At 49.4% G+C, this 18272-nt stretch overlaps 1 protein-coding gene across 4 annotated transcripts in view; it reads right to left on the bottom strand.

Annotated features, from left to right (window-relative positions):
• PLEKHG3 (pleckstrin homology and RhoGEF domain containing G3) overlaps positions 1-18272 on the bottom strand; it is a 41765-nt gene that overhangs the window by 13671 nt on the left and 9822 nt on the right. For all 4 annotated transcript variants that reach the window (XM_063089342.1, XM_063089344.1, XM_063089343.1 and 1 more), the window contains exons 2-5: positions 2791-3177; positions 1656-1753; positions 389-458; positions 12-58 (exon numbers count right to left, since the gene is read on the bottom strand). In XM_063089342.1, the coding sequence (XP_062945412.1) occupies positions 12-58; positions 389-458; positions 1656-1753; positions 2791-3138 (563 nt within the window). In that variant the 5' untranslated portion in view covers positions 3139-3177. The remainder of the gene's footprint in view (positions 1-11; positions 59-388; positions 459-1655; positions 1754-2790; positions 3178-18272) is intronic.

Here is an 18272-nt window from a genome sequence, read left to right as displayed (position 1 = left end):
CAATTACTCACTTGGGGTAGTTGTTGCAATACTGGGTGTAGATATCAAATTCTTGGCTCTAAGGAGAGACCAAAAATAGTGATTTCAGGGAGCTTCCCATTTGATTGTAAACCTGGTGGTACCAAAGTCAGGTCCCCAGCTTCCAGTGCATGCTCTGTCTTCCCTACCTCCGAGTACCTGCAGATCCATCTTTGTACTGTTTGTCCAGGACATCCCATTCACCCACCAGCCCCTAGCTCCACCCCAGATGCCCTCCCTGTTCAAGGCAGGGCACCTGGCACTTCCCCTGTAGAGGGATCCCCAGGACTCAGATGTCCCCTTGTGCTGGAGTTCCTGTCCCTCTGAGCTTCCAGTAGGGCTGGAGGGGCAAGGACTCAGCCTTTCTTACCCTTTCCACAAAGCAGCTAGCCACAGCCACGGGGTCATTATTGCAGCTGTCCAGGTCTCTGAGTAGCTGGCTGGGTGAGGGGAGAGTGGCCATTAGACCCAAGACCTCTGCAACCACTACAGTCAGCCACACGCCCCCTCCCCAACCTCCTCATGCCCAGACTCACAGCCATCCCTGTTGTCATGCTAAAGAGTTGGGGCTTCCACCCTCTGAGTGGAACCTGCCCAGGGCAGCAACCACAGAAAGCAGCCAACACCACCACAAATACAGAGTGAGGGAGACCTGTGTGCTCGGCAAGCAGGAAAGGAAGTGGGGACACCAGTACCCACCTCAGGAGGGGATACAGCTCCTCTGCGGGCAGAAGGAGTCAAACACACAAAAGCAGAAATTAAATGGGGAGAAGAGAGTGGGGGTTCCAACAAAGGAACTCAGGCTCCCAGTTCAGAAGGATGTGGGAGACAGGGGGAGACAGGGGGAGACAGGGAGAGACAGGCAAGTCCCAGCACCCTTGTTCTTAGATGGGGTCACTGTAGAAAACCCTGGAAACAATGCCCCCCACCTCCTCCATCTGTGCCCCTCCACTTTTCCCAACCCCTACCATTGGCCTAAGTCTTGCCTATGTCCTGCCCTCCCAGACTTCTCCAGATCTGCCCATCTTAAGGAACCTGGGGGAAGGTTCCTCCTGTCCTATCAATGCTGTGGTCCGAAAGCAGCAGACTTGGGCCCTCATGGAGCCCCCTTCGCCCTGAGACAGCCATGAGACAGCCAGGCCTCGTCCAGCCTCCCCCATCAGTCTTGCCTGGCCAGTGCATTCCACTAACAGGACAGATCATCTCCAGGGAGCCCTAACTTCCCCTGGGGTTGGTGGGAAGGAAGAGAGGAAATTAAAAGATGTGCAAGTGGGAGACAAAGATGAGAAGAACTAAGGAACCACCCACAGGGAAGAGCACCAGTGTGCGAGGGTCCAGTGGTCTCAGAAAGGTACAGGCCCAGGCTGGACCCAGCAAGCACATGCCCTCAAACGATCTCCCCACACCTGCGATAAAGCACATCAGCCCCAGGGCACATTTTCCCAGCTGCTGCCCTCTCTCCTTTAGGGAGCTAACTATACTGTTGTACAGGGAGGGACCACCCTCCCCATCCTCAAGGATCAGGCCACGGTCCCTCATGTCATAGCCCACGAGTCCACAGCCATCCAGGGAATCCCCCCAGGCCCTGAGGTGGCCCCCCAGGCAGAATGTGGTGAGTGTCAGGTGCACTCACATACCTGTTCAGTGCATAGATGTTTTCTATGTTCCCGAAGAGGGCACTGACTTGCTCTGGCTTCAGCAGCCCAGGTGTGTCGATGATCTTCAAGAGGTAGTCCTGCATGGAGAGAGGCAGTCAAAACTCGGTCCGTCCTGGCACAATCCCGTCCCCTACCTCCCCTAGCCACACCTCATTTCTATACTGCATTATGCAGCTACGTCACAATTTCACAGACATTAGCGACTGTACTGGGATAGCGTCCACCCAAAATTTCATGTCCACTTGGAGTCTCAGAATGTGACCTCATTTGGAAATAGGGTCTTTGCAGATGTCATTAGTTAAGGATCTTAAGATGATATCATATAGAATTTAGCGTGGGCCCCGCATCCAATGACAGTTGTCCTTATAAGCAGAGAGGACACAGAGAGACACAAAGAAGGTGGTAGGAAGACACTGGGATGATACATCTACGGGCCAAGGAACGACAGACCGCCAGCACCACCAGAAGTTGGTTGAGAGGCATGGGACGCATTCTCCCTCAGAGGCAACCCAGCCAACACTCTGATTTCAGCCTTGTGGCCTCCCGGACTGAGAGAGCATACATTTCTGTTGCTTTTAGCCACCGACCTGTTGTAATTTGTTAAGGCAGCCCTAGCGAAGGAATACACCTCTCTCTGCAGCAGGACAGAGGGCTTCCTCAGTGGCAGCCACCTTTTCCCAGGTGCCCTGCACGGTATGAAACACTTCACCTGCATTCACCCTGCAAGGTAGGTGTGTCTTCATTTTACAGGTGAGGAACCTGGGGCTCAGGGAGCTACACACAGGACCCCACAGCCAGAAAACAACAGAGCAGGCATCTGGATGTAACTGGAGGTCTCCGTGGGACAGTGTCTCTCCAACTTAGCTTCCTCCCCTCCCTATCCATGGTGCTCACTCCCTGGACATCTGCAGGAAGTGCTGTGGCCCAAGCCACCCAGACAGCCACACATCACGAGGATAACTAAGCGTGAGGAGCCAGCAGCTTCCACGAGGGCTGGAGACCTGAGGCCTCCCCACTACTCCATGGGAAGCAGATCTCCAGAGACTAACCCATCAGGGACAATGTTCCTTCCCGGGGTGAAAATAGGTTTAAGCCACCACCGGAGGCCCCTCACCTCGACGATGCTGCGCAGGTCCTGCACGTACATGCGCTCGGTCTCCACGATCTCCCGCACCACCCGGCCCAGGTAGCTGAGCTTGTTGTGTGTGGGCCCTGCTGCCACCCGGCTGCTGAATGGGGACAGGGACCCCTTCATGTTCAGCCAGCCACTGGAGTTGTTGTTGCTGTTGGGGGCATGCCGGCCCCGTGGGGAGCTGGCCCCATTCTTGGCGGAAGCTTCAGAGCCATTGGCCTCCATGGCACTGCGGCTGTCACAGGAGGAGCCCGACGAGGAGGTGGAGGAGGTCAGGCTCACCGGCCGCTCCTGGCTGCCATCCTGGCGGAGGGAGGTGGAGACGGGCATCCTGGCATTGCTGCCGGGGGTGGGCACCCCGGGGAGATTCTGGAGCAAAACACACAAAGAGTCAAGCTCAGAATCCCCACAGAGACAGAAAGCAGAGGGGTGGCTGCCAGGCGCTGGGGGGCGGGGTGGGAAGTTAGTGTTCAGTGGGTACCAGGTTCAGTCTTACAAGATGAAATACGTTCTGTGGATGGATGGAGACGGTGGTTGCACAACAACGTGAGTGTACTTAACACCACTCACTGATCTGTACCCTTAAAAATGGCTAAGATGGTAAATTTTATGTTAAGTATATTTCACCGCAATTAAGAAACAAAACAAAACAAACTGAATCCCAGGGAGGGCCCTTCTGTCAGTCTCTATGAGCATTGACAAGGATGCCCAAGTAATACTCCTCCCTTATTCCAACAGTTCCATCTCCATCTTTCCCAGAGTGGAGGAAAGGTGGCCCACGTGACCATACAGAGCTCAGAAAGGTGAGACACCAGAAAAGCCGAGAGGACATCTCTGGCAGTGCAGTGACCCAGTGTGCCTTCTGAGAATCAAAAGCCCAGCCCCACTGCTTGGGCACAGTACCTGGCCTCTCAGAGCCTCTGCTCCTCACCTGTAAAATGAGGGTGGATATGGCCTATCCCAGGGCTGTGTCCTCAAGGATGAAGTGACCTGCTGCCTATAAGGCTCTGAGTATGGTACCTGGCACAGAGTATGTGCTCTGTAAACCTCAACACAGTGATGATAATGGTAGTTGTCAAAAGGCACTTTCTAAGTGCCCACCTGTCAGGGCCTGTGCTGAAGTCACAGGACAGGGACAGGCAAAGATCTGGCTCTTACAACATTAAGACAACACACATACCAAAGGGCAATATTCTCCCAGGAGAGCCAAGTCTTGTGAGTACCAGTGGCTTCAGCACGAACCTGAAACCTAGATACTGACAGGGAGAGGAGGTGGTGGCAAGGCTGAGCCAGCATTACTCCTGCCCCACCCAGCACCTTGTACAGGCCCCTGAGTCACCCCAAGCCCCAGGAAATTCCCTAGGGATGAGCCACTGGTGACGCTGCTCCCCTGAGCACAGCTGGGTCGGGGCAGCATGGGAAGCAGGAAACTGCACCTAGGTGAGGCAAACACAGCCTCAGGTGGACTTTATTCCCTGAGCAGACGGTGCGGCTCACAGGCAGGTCCACCTGAAGCAGCAAGAGGAAGTGGGGCAGAGCCTGCTTCAGGCTTTGGCCTTTGGGAAGGACAGGGACACTCCATGCCCACCCCATAGGATCAGAGCTCACCAACACCACTTTTCAGAATGCACGTTTGATTGCTATTTCCTAAAGGGGAAGAAAAGTTCCTAGGCATCCCTCTCATCCCTACTGAGCCATCAACTTCTCTAGCTCTAGGGCTCAGAAGGTTCTAGACCACACATGGCCAAGGGGCAGAGGCTTGAGCTACAAGGAGAAGGATCTAGAAGGTGCCATCACTCCAGTACCCTTGGCACTAGCCCAGTGCTTTTCTGTGCCTTTGCCCCAACCTGGAAGCTGGCACCCCTGGGACCAGCTTTTCCAAATATTGTTCTCCCTCCCCAGACGTTATTTTCTCCCAACCCACCCCATGCCATAATATCCCCTCAACCTGTGTAACTTAGACCCATCCTTCATGTCTTGGATGAGAAGCCACCCCCTCTAGGAACCTTCTCCTATGCCCCAAACCTACGGGACCCTTTCTATGTACTCTTATGCCCCCCCCAAGGTTTCCCCTGCTATAGCACTCACTAAGTGATGTTGTGACTCGTTTGAGACCCTTTGCCCCAGACTGTAGGTGACTTACGGGCAGGGGTCTTAAGGGCTGATTTGGCAAATGAATAATGATGATGAACAAACTGAGCTGAAAGTCGGTGCATCGAGACCTACTTACCGTCTAACACACCCTAACCCAGCAAGGACCTTCTTGAGCTGGAGCACAGCACTTTGTTACTCTGTGTCTCAGCTGGAGGGGGTGGCCTCCTAGGTGCTCTACATGAGCCTCTTATTTTGCAGATGAGGACACAGTGGCAGTGCTGGGACCAGTCCAGTGTTGCCTTCCGCAGCAAGATACAAGGAAGACCAATTAACAGGATCATTTTGGTGAAATTGTTAGAGCATCTCAGAAGAGACCCCCCTGGGAAATGTGGCACTGCTACTTTTTCCTCCCTCCTCAAAAGAGCCTTTACACTTAATCAGCTAAGCCCTTCTACAGAACCAGCGGGCGGGGTGACACCATGTCATTCCAGCACCAAAGACAAAGACCCAAGTTCCACCCCCACTGTTAACCCCTAGACCTGTGGCATTCTGATGTCCTTCAAAGCACACCGCACAGTCAGGCAATTACCCCCACCCCACCCTTCCCCATCAGTCCCAACTGGAACAATAGGGCAGGGACTTGTGGCCTAAGACCTTTCCCAGATTAGACTTGGGGTCAGTCAGCTCCTATGGGGAAGCTAAATGGAAAAGGCCCAAGTCCCAAATGGATTTCACAGCCAGCCAGGTCACAGCCTTAAAGCAAAGGATTAATCAGTCCCTACCCCCCCAGCACACATAATCAGATTTGTCTCTAAAGGGTATCTTCTAAGGGTCACTCTTTGGGGACCCCACTGTGAGAGGATGACAACATAAGCACACTTCAAGCTCAGAAACTAAAGTTTTTACTTGGAGATGTTTTCTCTGGTCGAACCTAATAGCTGCCTGCCTGCAAACCAAGCTCACATTTTGAAAGTAGTGCCCATGCCCAAATCCTCCTAAAGCTAAAACAAAGCATAACAACCAAAACTGCTAAAATGTCCTAAGTTCATACATATTAAGTCACCCCTCATAACAACTTTATGAGGTGGGTACTAATATTACCCCCATTTTACAGATGCAGACACTGAGGCCACAGAAGAAGTAAGTGATAGGGCCCGGATATGAACTCAGACACTCGGGCTCCAGAGTTCTTCTCTCCTGCCTGCTGCCTTCCTAAAGGATTTCACGCCAGCCAGCTCCACAAGCAAAGGATTAGTCACAGCCCCTGGATGCCATGGCTTTGCCTCAGTATAAGCTATGGGGGACATATGCAGACTTGCCAGATTGGGGCTTATAACATGACATTCCAAAAAACTGAGAGTTAAGATTCCTTATGGCTATTTCTGGACCTGCTACTATGTAACCTCTGGCCATTTGTTCTCCCGTTGGAAGAACATGGTACAGTACAGACTGCAGGTCAAAGCATCACAGGTCATGGGGAAGCAGAAAGGAGAAGGGAAAACGGCATGAAGTCTCCAGGATCAGACTGTAAATTGCTCAACGACAAGAGGAGCGCTGTCATCACCAGGAGACCCATGATCACAGGGCCCTCTCTCCTGGGCAGGAGGCTTGGCTGGATAGGAACCTAGAGCCCAAGAGAGGAGGGCGGGAGAACAAAGGAGCAGTGAGGACAAACAGAGCAGGGTCCAAGGTCGGGCTGTGAGGAGGAGCCACCTGATGGTGCCAGATGAGAGACGTCACATCGAGCAGGTGTGTTCTGGCCCTAAGAGGCTGCCCCGAGCCATTATGTGTGTGCAGCTCAGACTCCCACAGCAACGGCTAGAGCACCTGCCCACATGCTCCCGAGGGAGGGCCAACCCTGTCTTCCTACCTGATGAGCATCACCCCCTATTGTAAGAGTCACCCCCAAGCCAGGATGAGAACCTGCGTCTTCAAACTGGTCCTGGAAGACACTATCTGCCAGGGAAGTACTCACAGAAGGAGACAATGCCCACGCCCCCCATCCTACCACACTCAGTTAGTTCCCCTAAACATCCCCCAGCCATGACCGCTTCCATCTTTCAACATGAATCAATCCAGTCAGTCATCAACCAGTGAAGTCAGTCTTCGAGAACACTGTATATATCAAGTCCTACACCTGGGAAGCCCTCTTTGACAAGGTCCCCAAAGACCTTTCTTTTTGATGGGCCTAAGAAGACGCTCAGATGTATACCTTTATGGACACAGGGGCAGGAAAGAAGAGATTGCTTCCCCCTGCCACCACCACCCCACCCCCGTCTAAATTTAAATGTAATCCACACCCTTCCTCCACCCACACCAGTCTGGGTTGCATGGCCCCTCCTCTGGAGGGCCTTCCCTGAATATCCCCAGGTGAGGAGGCAGGCAGGCTGCAGCAGGCCCCTTGGATTCCCAGTGCAGTGGACTGAGGCCATCCTTCCCTTCCCCACTAGGCCTCAGCACCATGCCCCCAGCAGACCCAACAGAAAAAAAAAAAAAAAAAAAAAAGACATGTCCTCCAAACCTGGCCTCCCTGTTCTGTCCTCAGGACACTGAGGCCATAGGACCCTGCTCCCATCCTCCCTTCAGTACGGGTCATCCCATAGGAGCACTCACCTGGAACTCTCAGAACTCGGCATCTCTGGTCCTGGGGAAGCCCCAGGAACCAGCCACACTCCCTCTGACCCTCCCTCCCAGGCCAGCGAGCTGAGGAGAAGGCAGGAGAGCGGGAAGGGATGCTTGGGGGTAAACCCACTGGTGGGCAGGTATGCTGCAGACTCCCCCGAAAACCTGTGGCTCAGAGAGGATGATGTCATCCTTCCAGCTACCACCCCTCACCCCACACCCAAGAAGAGGAAGCCCCCCAGCAGCACACTTGAAGGCGGGCAGAAAAGGAGCGAGAGGTGCCCCAAACACCACTGCTCCAAAGGGCCCCGTGGGGGAAAAAGTCCCCCGTACCTGCACACAGGGAAATCCTTCCTCAGGGACAGCGACTGTGTGGCCCTTGTCCACCTCTCAGCCACAGACATCTCCTAGACATTCCTAAGGCTCTCAAAACCAGGGCAGCCAGCCGGCCTTCGGCTCTACCCCAGATCAATCCCCCCAACTCCACTTTCAGGTTCTCCTCAGAAAAGGCACCAGAAGGAAGCAACAGAAAAAAGCTACTTTTCCAGAAAAACAGGGTGATGAGCAACAGGAACTTACAGAGATCTCAATGGAGATCTTGAAATCTCTCAGCTGTACTCTGGCCCGCAGCTCGACAACACCCCATGCCGCACTGCTCCCCAAATTGTCCCCAGCAGAAGCCCCACTCCTGCCTGTGTGTGCCTACTGCTCCCCCAGCCCTAGAGGCTCTCCTGAGAGAGGGGAGAATGCCCAAGAGGGTCTGGCTCTTTGCCCCCTCCCCAGCAATTTCCTCATTCTGAACCCCTCCCATTCCTCCTGGAGATTCAGGAGCCCTGAGCACCCTAAGAAAAAACGAGAGAAGGCTCCCTGGGGACTGACTTTGTGTTCAATGTGAGCAACGTGACTGCCTGCAGAGGCTGTGCCAACAGCGTGACCAGGGTTTCTGGGCCACCCAAACCCAGCCCAGCTGGCTCAAATTCATTTTCTCTCGGGAATTTGTTTCCCCACCACCAAAGAGCAGCAGGGGCCCAGAAAGTTTGACTGGGTCGCTGAAGTAAGAGCATGGCTGCCAGGAAGAAAAAGAATTGTGGTTGCCATGCCAATGGAGACCTCCCACCTGAATTCCAGGAGGAAGTCTGGGCCAACAGGCTGAAGTCTAGAAAACTCCCTCAGCCTGGCCTTGGAAGGGAAGGAAAGCCCCTGGCACCTTGTCTTAGAGGGAGGACCGCTCACCAACACCCTCTGTTCCCACCTCCCCACAACCACATTTGTTCATGTTGTTTCTTAAACCTGGAATGTGTCCCCAGACCCTGTCCCTATACAAATTTAAGCAATCACCTCCTTCAGAAAGGCCTCCTCAAACACTTCCAATCCCTCCCCACACACACAATTATAGGCTAAATAAATAAGGTCCCCTACCAAGGATATCCACCTCCTAATCCTCAGAACCTATGAATGTCACCTTTTATGGCAAAAGTGACTTTGCAGATGTGATCAAATTAAGAATCTTGAAATGGGGAAACCATCTTGGATTATCTGGGTGGACCCAATGTAATCACAAGGATCTTTATGTGAGGAACCCAGCAGGAATCAGTCAGACAGAAGTTTATGCAACAAAAGAAAAGCAGAAGGGCGGAGAGAAAGAGATCAGAAGAGGTATGCTGCTGGCTTTGAAAGTGGAGGAAAACGGCTATTAGCCAAAAGATACAGGTGGCCTTGGGAAACTGGAAAGGACAAGGAGACAAATTTTGCCCTGGAGCCTCCAGAAGGAAGACAACCCTGTGGACCCAGTCTGACTTCTGACCTCCAAAACTTTAAGATTATAAACATGTGCTGTTTTAAGCTATTTAGTTTGTGGAATTTGTTACAGCAGCGCTAGGGAACTAATACACATATTTCTTTGAACTCTAATGACCCTGAGTATCACTTCAAGCACTGGTCCTTGGGAGTTCCTAAGTGCAAGTGTTTCTCCTGGATGAGACAGGAAAACCCAGAGGGCCAGGACTTCACCCCCAGGGGGCCAGGTACCACTAGGTGCTCAATATGTGCCTGCTGGAAGGACTGCAGGATGGTGCCTGGAGCACCTTCACCACTCCCACAGTCAGGAGAAAGGTAAACAGTGGTGGAGGTCAAGACCAAAGCCAGTTCCTCCTAGACTAATGAGTTTCCACATTAGTCACTGCCAGTAAGTTTCTAATCAGCCCAGAAGCCACCCAGGATTGGTGACTGCTCAGTCACCCCAGCAGTCCCATCCTATATGGCCTATGCCATGACACATACTAAGCAACCAGCCACAAAAGACTGGGAGGAAGGGCAAAGTAGCCAAGTTTGGGGAAGGGCCTGCAAATATCCCAGGGAAAGCAGTCCACCGGGAAGTTTCACACAACATAGAATAAAGCCAAATGAGGGCAATTACTGTTGATCATAAATTGCTGTTGCTCACGGCTAGCAGGTCAACTTGGCTTTCAGCACAACTTGTCACCATGCAGGGAAATGATACAATGTCCGTAGAATATGGAGCACCCAAAGAAAGCCCCAAAAGATGGTGCTAGGAATTACCCCTGGAAATTGCAAACAGATACAAAGTTCCCAGAGGCCCCACCTCTCTCATCTCTAGGTAAAGATTCACAGAACCACTGCTTCTTATCAGCAAAATTCAGGGACTCAGCCCTGCAAGTCAGCCATCTTTTTGGCCCCAGCCCCTCTTCAGGGTGTGCTTGTTTTGAGGCCTCTAGGTTGGGAGGGAAGCTGCAAAAAGGAGGAATAAGGAGTCACATCTTCAGAGCTACAGCATTTATTATGGCATCAGGTTCAAAGGCATTGGAGGATCTCCATTGGAGAACCAAGTAGAAACGAAACAGAGGCGCCCCACTTGGTCCCCCCGAGTTCTTAGCAGAGCAGAAGAGAATATGCAAACATGAAATGGGGGTTAAATGCACTAAATTCATACACAGGATTTGGAGTCAGGCAGACCCAGTTTGAATTCCAGGTCCCCTACTTTCCTGTCCTCCTACTTTTCCTGTATGGGGCCTTGGGCAAGTCACTTGCCCTTACCAACTTCAAGTTCCTCATCATCCCAAAGTGCACAGTAATAGTGCCAACTGCACGGGGTTGTCTCCAGGATTAAGATGATACAGCTAAGTATTCTGTACATGACACAGTGAGCCCACCAAGAACGGTGGTAGCAATGATGATGACAGATAAATCACTTATTTTTTCCACAAGCACCAGAACGAGAGATTTTTCTAACTGTACCTAGAATTTTTGACCCACGTCTTTATTAATAATAAAGGTACAAGTTAAACTTGGTGAGCCAGCGTGACCTAACCCTTCCCCACCAACCTAGTGTTTACCCATCTCGTATGATCCCAACATGGATACAGACCATGATCTGACAGGAGCAATTCAGCCAAAAAGGAAAAATTGGATGATACCCCTACTCGACAGATAGTCAAACCAGAAAATGGAGTATGAGTGAGTCAAAGGCTCAATGCTGTAGCAGACAGGGCACATTCCTCAGGGTTCCACAGGGAGAAATAGCATGTATTGCTAGGAGCTGGAGAGGAACAGAGCCATGTGGGACCACAGGTCTGGGCAAGAACAGAAGTTAAAGGAAATTGCAAAGGCACAAGCAAGTGACCAGCAAAAGCCATCCTTGACCCTGATCCTTGGGTTTTCTACCCCCCTCCAGGATAGACATCCAGGAGAGCCAGGGATAAGACAAAGCAGCCAGGTGCTGGGAAAGGCCGTGGTGCTCACCCATTTCCTAAGTCTCAGGGAATATCAAATAGTGGAAAAGCAGAAAAACGTGTATGAAAGTGCCTGAGGACCACAGCCAGCACTCCTCAAAACCACCCTAGCTCTGCTCCTAATGCGCTGAGTGAGAAGGAGTAAGCCAGTGAGCTCTCTGTGCCTCAATGTCTCCTCTCCCATTTGCGGTGAGCTTCAGAATTTACTCACAAGTATTTACCAAGCACCTACTTTGCAGAAAGACATTGTGGCAGCCTTGTGGGAGATACAATGATGAATTACACACAGACCCTACTCCTAGAAGCTAATATTCTATTAGGAGAATCAAGGTAAGAGCATCAATAACAAAAGGAGGTAGAGAGTGGTGTCATGGGTGGTATAGGAGCTCAAGGCTGCCTCCAGCTAGGGAATTCCTTCATATAAACAAACTATTCGCAAAAAAACTCCTTGAGTGCTGGTTCAGAAGTGTGAATAAACAAACTGTGCTAGCAGAAGAGGGAGCAGCTAGTGCTACCTGGAGGACCAGTAAGCTCTCCAGGAGGAAGTGACATTTTCACTGAGTCATCAATGATGAGTAAGCTTTTGCCAAGTGAAGAAGAATCTGAGGGCATTTGATGCCAAGGAAACAGCATAAGGGGAAACTAAGTCCCAAAAGGATCTGCACTCCCCAAGGATCTGGGCAGGTGGCAGCAATAGGCCAGGCTGGAAGGCAGGCTGAGGATAGCCTGCAGGACACATCCAAGCCAGGTCTGGAAGAACACTACTGAGACAGGTGAAAACACGGCTCCATGAGACAAAGTGTGAGAGCATGCCCTAAAAAGGTAGAAATCACCACACGGGGCCAAGGCTGCAGATGTCTGAGAGCCAAGGAGTGTTCAAGAAGAATGCAGAGGCCCAAGAAGGTGCTGACTGTTCTTAGAGAGCTTCAAGGAGGAGAGAGAGGGACCAAGGGCACATCGGCTAGAGAGAGGAGTGAGACCTATTCCAAGCCGTGGCAAGGTGAAAGCAGTGAGGCCCCAAATAAATGTGAAGATATGAAGCTACACACAAATGCTTCTAGAAGCAGAAAGAGAATGCCTACTCTAGAAAACTGAGACTTCAGGTCTTAAGCAGAAGGGAATCTCAGATGGGCTGAGGGGGGGGTTAATGTGCGTCTTTCCACCTGAGAGCTACCAGCAGGGCTGCTCCCCAAAACACAACTCCCCTTCCAATTCTAAGCATGAGCCTCCAGACCCAGAAAAGTACATAAATGTGAGGAGCCCCCTTTCGTGAACTGCTGCAGTGGGTTAAACCACCCTGGCCTTCCCCATCCCTCAGGCCTCTCTGCAGGCATTACAGCAGGAGAAGACCTCTAATGAACCCCCTTTCTTTGCCCTGAGCTCTGACCTTGGACCTGGTGCCTGACTGAGAAGTTACAAAAGTGGATTTTCCAAGCCAGACCTTAAGGACTCACTCACAAGTGAGTCTCAAAGGCAGCCAGCCCTTCAGCCAGCAGGGGCTCATGCATTTCCCCTCGTGGATCCCCATCCTACAGAGCCCAGGAGGCCTCCCCCATCCCACAGCATCTGCCTCCACCCCCCACCACACACACACTACCCCCCTGCCCCATGTCCATCACTGCCCCTTCTAAGGGGCCTCAACCAAGGAGGCCTAAGAAACTCATCTAACCAGTTCCCGGGTAGAGGAAAGGAGCCTTTCCCCCTCAGCTGAGAGAACACAGACCAGAGCTCAGACAGGTGGAGCAGCTGACACCAAACCCCAGATTCTGGGGTGCACATGGCATGGAGAGGCGCAGCCCAGACAGCAGACTCTACTCCTGGGAAAATGAGGCCTTGAGTCAGGGTCAGGGCCACGATCTGCCCCTGCCTCCCTGCCGCTGCCACCCAGAGCTATGGAAATGGTGGGCACTGGCCCTGCCTGGCCCAGCATCCAATGGGAAGGGAAAGGGTGGGGGAGAACCTCTTTTCACCTGCTCTACCAGATGCCACTTGATTTGATCCAAAACAACCACCCTCTGTGGATTCTGGGAAATGGAAACTTCAGGAAGATGTGGGAGATTAACTCTGCTTTTCCCAGTGTGTGTATGGTGTGTGTGCGCAGGGTCCCCCGAGGACCTTCTCTAACCACCCCACTCTGAATGTTCAAGATGACAAGACCCTCTGAAGCCCCAGACAGAACCATTTGCAGTTACCTCTGAAAGGAACACAGTACTGTCTTGCTGTCACCCAGCCACATGGACAAATTCACTAGAAGCAGCCAGGGCAGGATAAAAAAGGTATACCTGCACCACTTATGGAGCTCCGTTTCTGAACCCCCAAGGGAGAAACCTGCCTTTTGCCCCAAAGCCTGTGGTTGGCCAGGTTTCCTGAGCCTGGCAAGGCTTGGAGGCCCAGAGCTGAGAGAGTCCCATCCCATCACACCCTACTCGCACCGCCTGGCCTGGTCCCAGTAAGTACCTACCACCTTCCTCAAAAGGGCTCCCATCCGAGCACTGAGAGGGTGGCCAGGGGCCAGGGAGCTGCATCTTCCCCAGCACCGGCAGCCCAGCAGTTAATAGGCTTGGGGCGAGCAGCGCTCTGCCACCAACAGCCCAGGGAATTAAAGCGCCCGACGCCTCCTGCAAAACCTCTTCAATAAACGTTCTATTCAGTTCCGCGTGTGGGTCATACTTTCTGCATTTCTCTCATTCCTGATTGCTGGGGGCCCCCTAGCACAGGAAATGCAGCTTCCCACCGCAATTCAGCAGGTCCCCGCTGGGTGAGGACCCAGGCCCCAGCCCTAGGAGGCTAGGGCCACACATCTAAAGACGTGCAAATATCTCCAGCAACTAAGCACATGGGACACTAACTGCAGGAAGTCAAATACCGAAGACTCCAAACAAAGCCAGATCATTCAACAGCACAACAATACTCTATTTATGCAGCACCTCCCCCATCCCAGGCCCGCAAGCCCTGATGATATTAACCCTTCTGTCCTCCTCACACCAGAGCCGAGGGGAAGAGCAGGTGGGCATTGGGAACTATTATCCCTGTTTCACAGATCAGGAAACTGAGGCACAAGTGGCTCCCAAGATGCCAGGCTGAAATAATCTCAGCCAACATTTACTAGGATGTACTAGGCATTGTGCAAAACACAATGTAATCTCACAACACTCACACACCCAGGGCCACACAGCTAAGTAGGTGGGAAAGCCAGAGTTTGCTGGAATCCTGTGCTCTTCACCATTTTGCAACAACCTCCCACAGGGCCCAAGAGATGGAGCCAAAGATGGAATGGAAAGCCACCATACCCTCAGTCCCTTCGTGGGAATGCCCTCAGGCACTGTTACCCTTTTACAAGTAATGCCATGCTCAGAACAAGTTCCACATCAAGGGGCAGCCTCACAAAGAGGTCAAAATGGAGTCACCTGGGAATTCATAACTCACCAGCAGATGCTTCCAGAAACGCTTCTGCGACCAGCAGAAGACAACCCGAGGACAAGTGCACAGGCTGTCCTTCCGCACCCACACACTGTCACAGCAGGGTACTAACCTGCACAGTGGCTCAGCGAATGCGAGTGTCCTGGACTGTTTTCTGTGAGTGCTCTGTCACTTTAACCCAATTACAACCTCCTAAAGGTAAGGACCGGGTCTTCCGGGTTCTGTGCTCCTTTATTCCCCAGGCTTTCTGACACTCAAATCCCTTCTACTGATTTTGGCAGCTGTATAAAAATGTGCCAGAAGAAGGCTAAGGCACACAGGATGGGGAATACTTTCTGGGCTGTTATGATGAGAGAAAAAGGAACCCCCAGCAGAGGCACAGATAAAGGTGTGGGAAGGAGGTCAAGCTGTTCACCTCCTCTCTGCTGCCTGGTCATACCCAGCCCAGATGGCAGCTCCAGAATCAGGGCTGAGGTGACTTCCTGTTTGAAAAGAAGACTACTCAAACTCACTCGTGTTTATTGACAGTATAAACCTCATGCCAGGCGCTGGGGTCATAGCAGGGAATAAGACAAATCCTTGCTCTGCTGGAGCAAACATCAGAGTGGGTCAAAGGCCACAAAAGATAGACAAATAAGTAAGATATTTCTAGATAGTGATAAGTGCTATGAAGAAGACAGAGCAGGGAAAATAGACTGTACCTGAGGGATAGGAACTCCGTGAGGCAGGGAGGCCCATGAAGGCTTTAAGGGAATGATTCTTGAGCGGACACCTGTATGATGAGAAACAGCCAGACATGCAAAGCTCTGGGAGAACAGCCTTCCAACAGTCTTCTCCTCTACCCCTCCTTAGCAGTCCACTCACACGGTTGATGTGCCCTAGCTAGCTTCATCATCAACAAGTGCACACTTCCAAAATACCTTGCTTTTAAGCATCCCACTCTCTGCAGCCATTGAGGAGGAGTTCAATATAAAAATTACAAACCACACCAAAAAACAAACCATCACAAGGGAGTCAGAAGATGGAATAAACTGGCACCCAAAGAATTAGAAATAAATAGAAAAATCTGAAAAAGATTTCTAAAAGTGAATGTTTAAATGACTGAAAAAGGAAAAAATAAAAACCATAATGAAAGAACAGGATAATATGAGGGGGACAGGAACAGACCAATTCAAAAAAGTACTAAACGGAAATGAAATAGACAATATTAAAATTTAAAGCACAATAGTTAGGTTAAATAGAAAATTAAACTCAGTTAAGGAAAGAATTAGTGAAATAAAAGATCAACTAAGGAAAACATCCTGAATTCAGTTCAAAGAGAAAAGACAGAAATATGAACATTAAGACTTAGACACACTGGCCAGCTGCCCCCCCACCAGAAAAAAAAAAAAAGAGAGACTTAGAGGTCCACAAAGAAGAAAAAAGAATGAGGGAGAGGCAAATTTCAAATAGATAATGTGTAAGAATTTTCCAGAACTGAAGAAAGACATTTGTCCTCAGATTGAAGACACATACCAAGTTAAATTTTTAAAAAGTCCACATTTACACACAACATAGTATAAGTGCAAAATATAAAAAAAAAACAACCAAAAAATAGTATCTTAAAGGATTCTAAGAAAATATCATGAACTATCTGCCAATGAGTTAGATATCTTAGATAAAACAGACAAATTTCTAGAATGACACAAACCACTGATTACTTAGAAAGAAATAGAAAATTTGAAAAGACCTATAACAAGTAAAGAAATTGAACTAGTAATTTTAAAACTTCCAATAAAGAAAAGCCCAGCACTAGATGATTTCACTGGTGAAATCTACCAAACATTTAAAGAATTAATATCAATTCTTCACAAAATCTTCCAAAAAAAATAAAAGAGAAAGGAAAACTTCCCAACTCATTCTATGAGGCCAGAATTACTCTGCTATTAAGACCAGACAAGACATCACACAAAAAAGCTACAGTCCAACATCCCTTATGAATATAGACACAAAAATCCTCAACAAAATACTAACAAATTGAACCCAGCAACATATAGAAAAGAATACTCTATGACCAACTGGGATTTAACCCAGAAATGCAACATTGGGTTAACATCTAAAAATCAATTAATATAATTCAAGGTGATAATAGAATAAAGTACAAAAACCACATGATCATTTCAATAAACCCAGAAAAAACATTTGACAAAATCCAACATTTTTCCATGACAAAAACACTTAGCGAACTAGGAATAGAAAGATCATCTCCAACCTTATATCAAGCATATATGAAAAACCCACAAATACATCATACTCAATGGTGAACGACTAAATGCTTTTCCACTAAGATTAGAAACAAGACATGGGTGTTCTCTCTTGCCACTCTATTCAACATTATACTGGAGGGCTGGCCAGTTAGCTCAGTTGGTTAGAGTACAGCCTTATAACACCAAGGTCAAGGGTTCGGATCCCAGTACCATCCAGCAGCCAAAAAAAGGGCAGGGGGGTTCAGTCAACCTTATAACAGAGTTCTAGATAGGGCAATTAGGTAAGAAAAATAAGAGAAATCAACATTAAAAAGGAGGAAATAAAACTATCTCTATTCATAGATCATCCTAAGAAATCTACTACAAAACCATTAGTACTAATGAAAGATTCAGCAATGTGGCAGGATATAAGATTGATATACAAAAATCAATTCTATCACTATACACTAGCAATTGAACAACCCAAAAATAGAATTAAAAAACAATCTCATCTATAACAGCAGCAAAAAGAATAAAATACTTAGAAATATATTTAACAAAAGAAGTGAAAGACTTGTACACTGGAAACCACAAAACACTGGTGAAAGAAATTAAACAATTCCTTTAAAAATAGAAAGACAGTCCACGTTCACGATCAGAACACTTAACATTGTTAAGATGGCAATACTTGCAAATTAATGTACAGATCAATACAATTTCTATCAAAATACCAACTGGCTTTTTGGAGGAAATTAACAAGCTGATCCTAGAATTAGTATGAAAAAGCAAAGACCTAGAATAGCCAAAATAATCTTGGAAAGAACAAAGTCGGAAGACTCACACTTCCCAATTTCAAAACCTACTACAAAACTATAGTTATCAAGACTGTGTGGTATGACCAAGCCACCAGTGGAAGCCCTCTGGTCTCCCCTGTGGGAATGAGGGGGGTGTCACAGGCCTCAGTCCTGCCTCTCCTCTTTCCTCCTTCTTCCATCCCATTTCCTTCCCCTTTCCCCTCTCCCCCAACTTCCCAACTGCTCCACAACAACATCCTAGAATGTAAAAAATAATAACATTAATAATAATAAAAAAAGACTGTGTGGTACTGTCATAAGGACAGACATATAGATCAATGAAATCTAATTGACAGTATGGAGATAAAGCATCACATTTACAGTCAGTTGATTCTCAACAAGGGAGCCAAGACAATTCAATAGGGAAAGAATAGTCTTTCCAACAAATGGTGCTAGGACAACTGGATATTCAAATGTGGAAGACGAATTTGGACACCTACTTCACATCATACACAAATTGTCAAAATGGATCATAGACCCAAATGTAAGAGCTAAAACTA

Source organism: Cynocephalus volans, chromosome 3, assembly GCF_027409185.1.
Source record: "Cynocephalus volans isolate mCynVol1 chromosome 3, mCynVol1.pri, whole genome shotgun sequence".
Classification (NCBI taxonomy): domain Eukaryota; kingdom Metazoa; phylum Chordata; class Mammalia; order Dermoptera; family Cynocephalidae; genus Cynocephalus; species Cynocephalus volans.
Note: the sequence above shows the minus strand (reverse complement) of the source record. Positions and strands in the feature narration are given on the sequence as shown.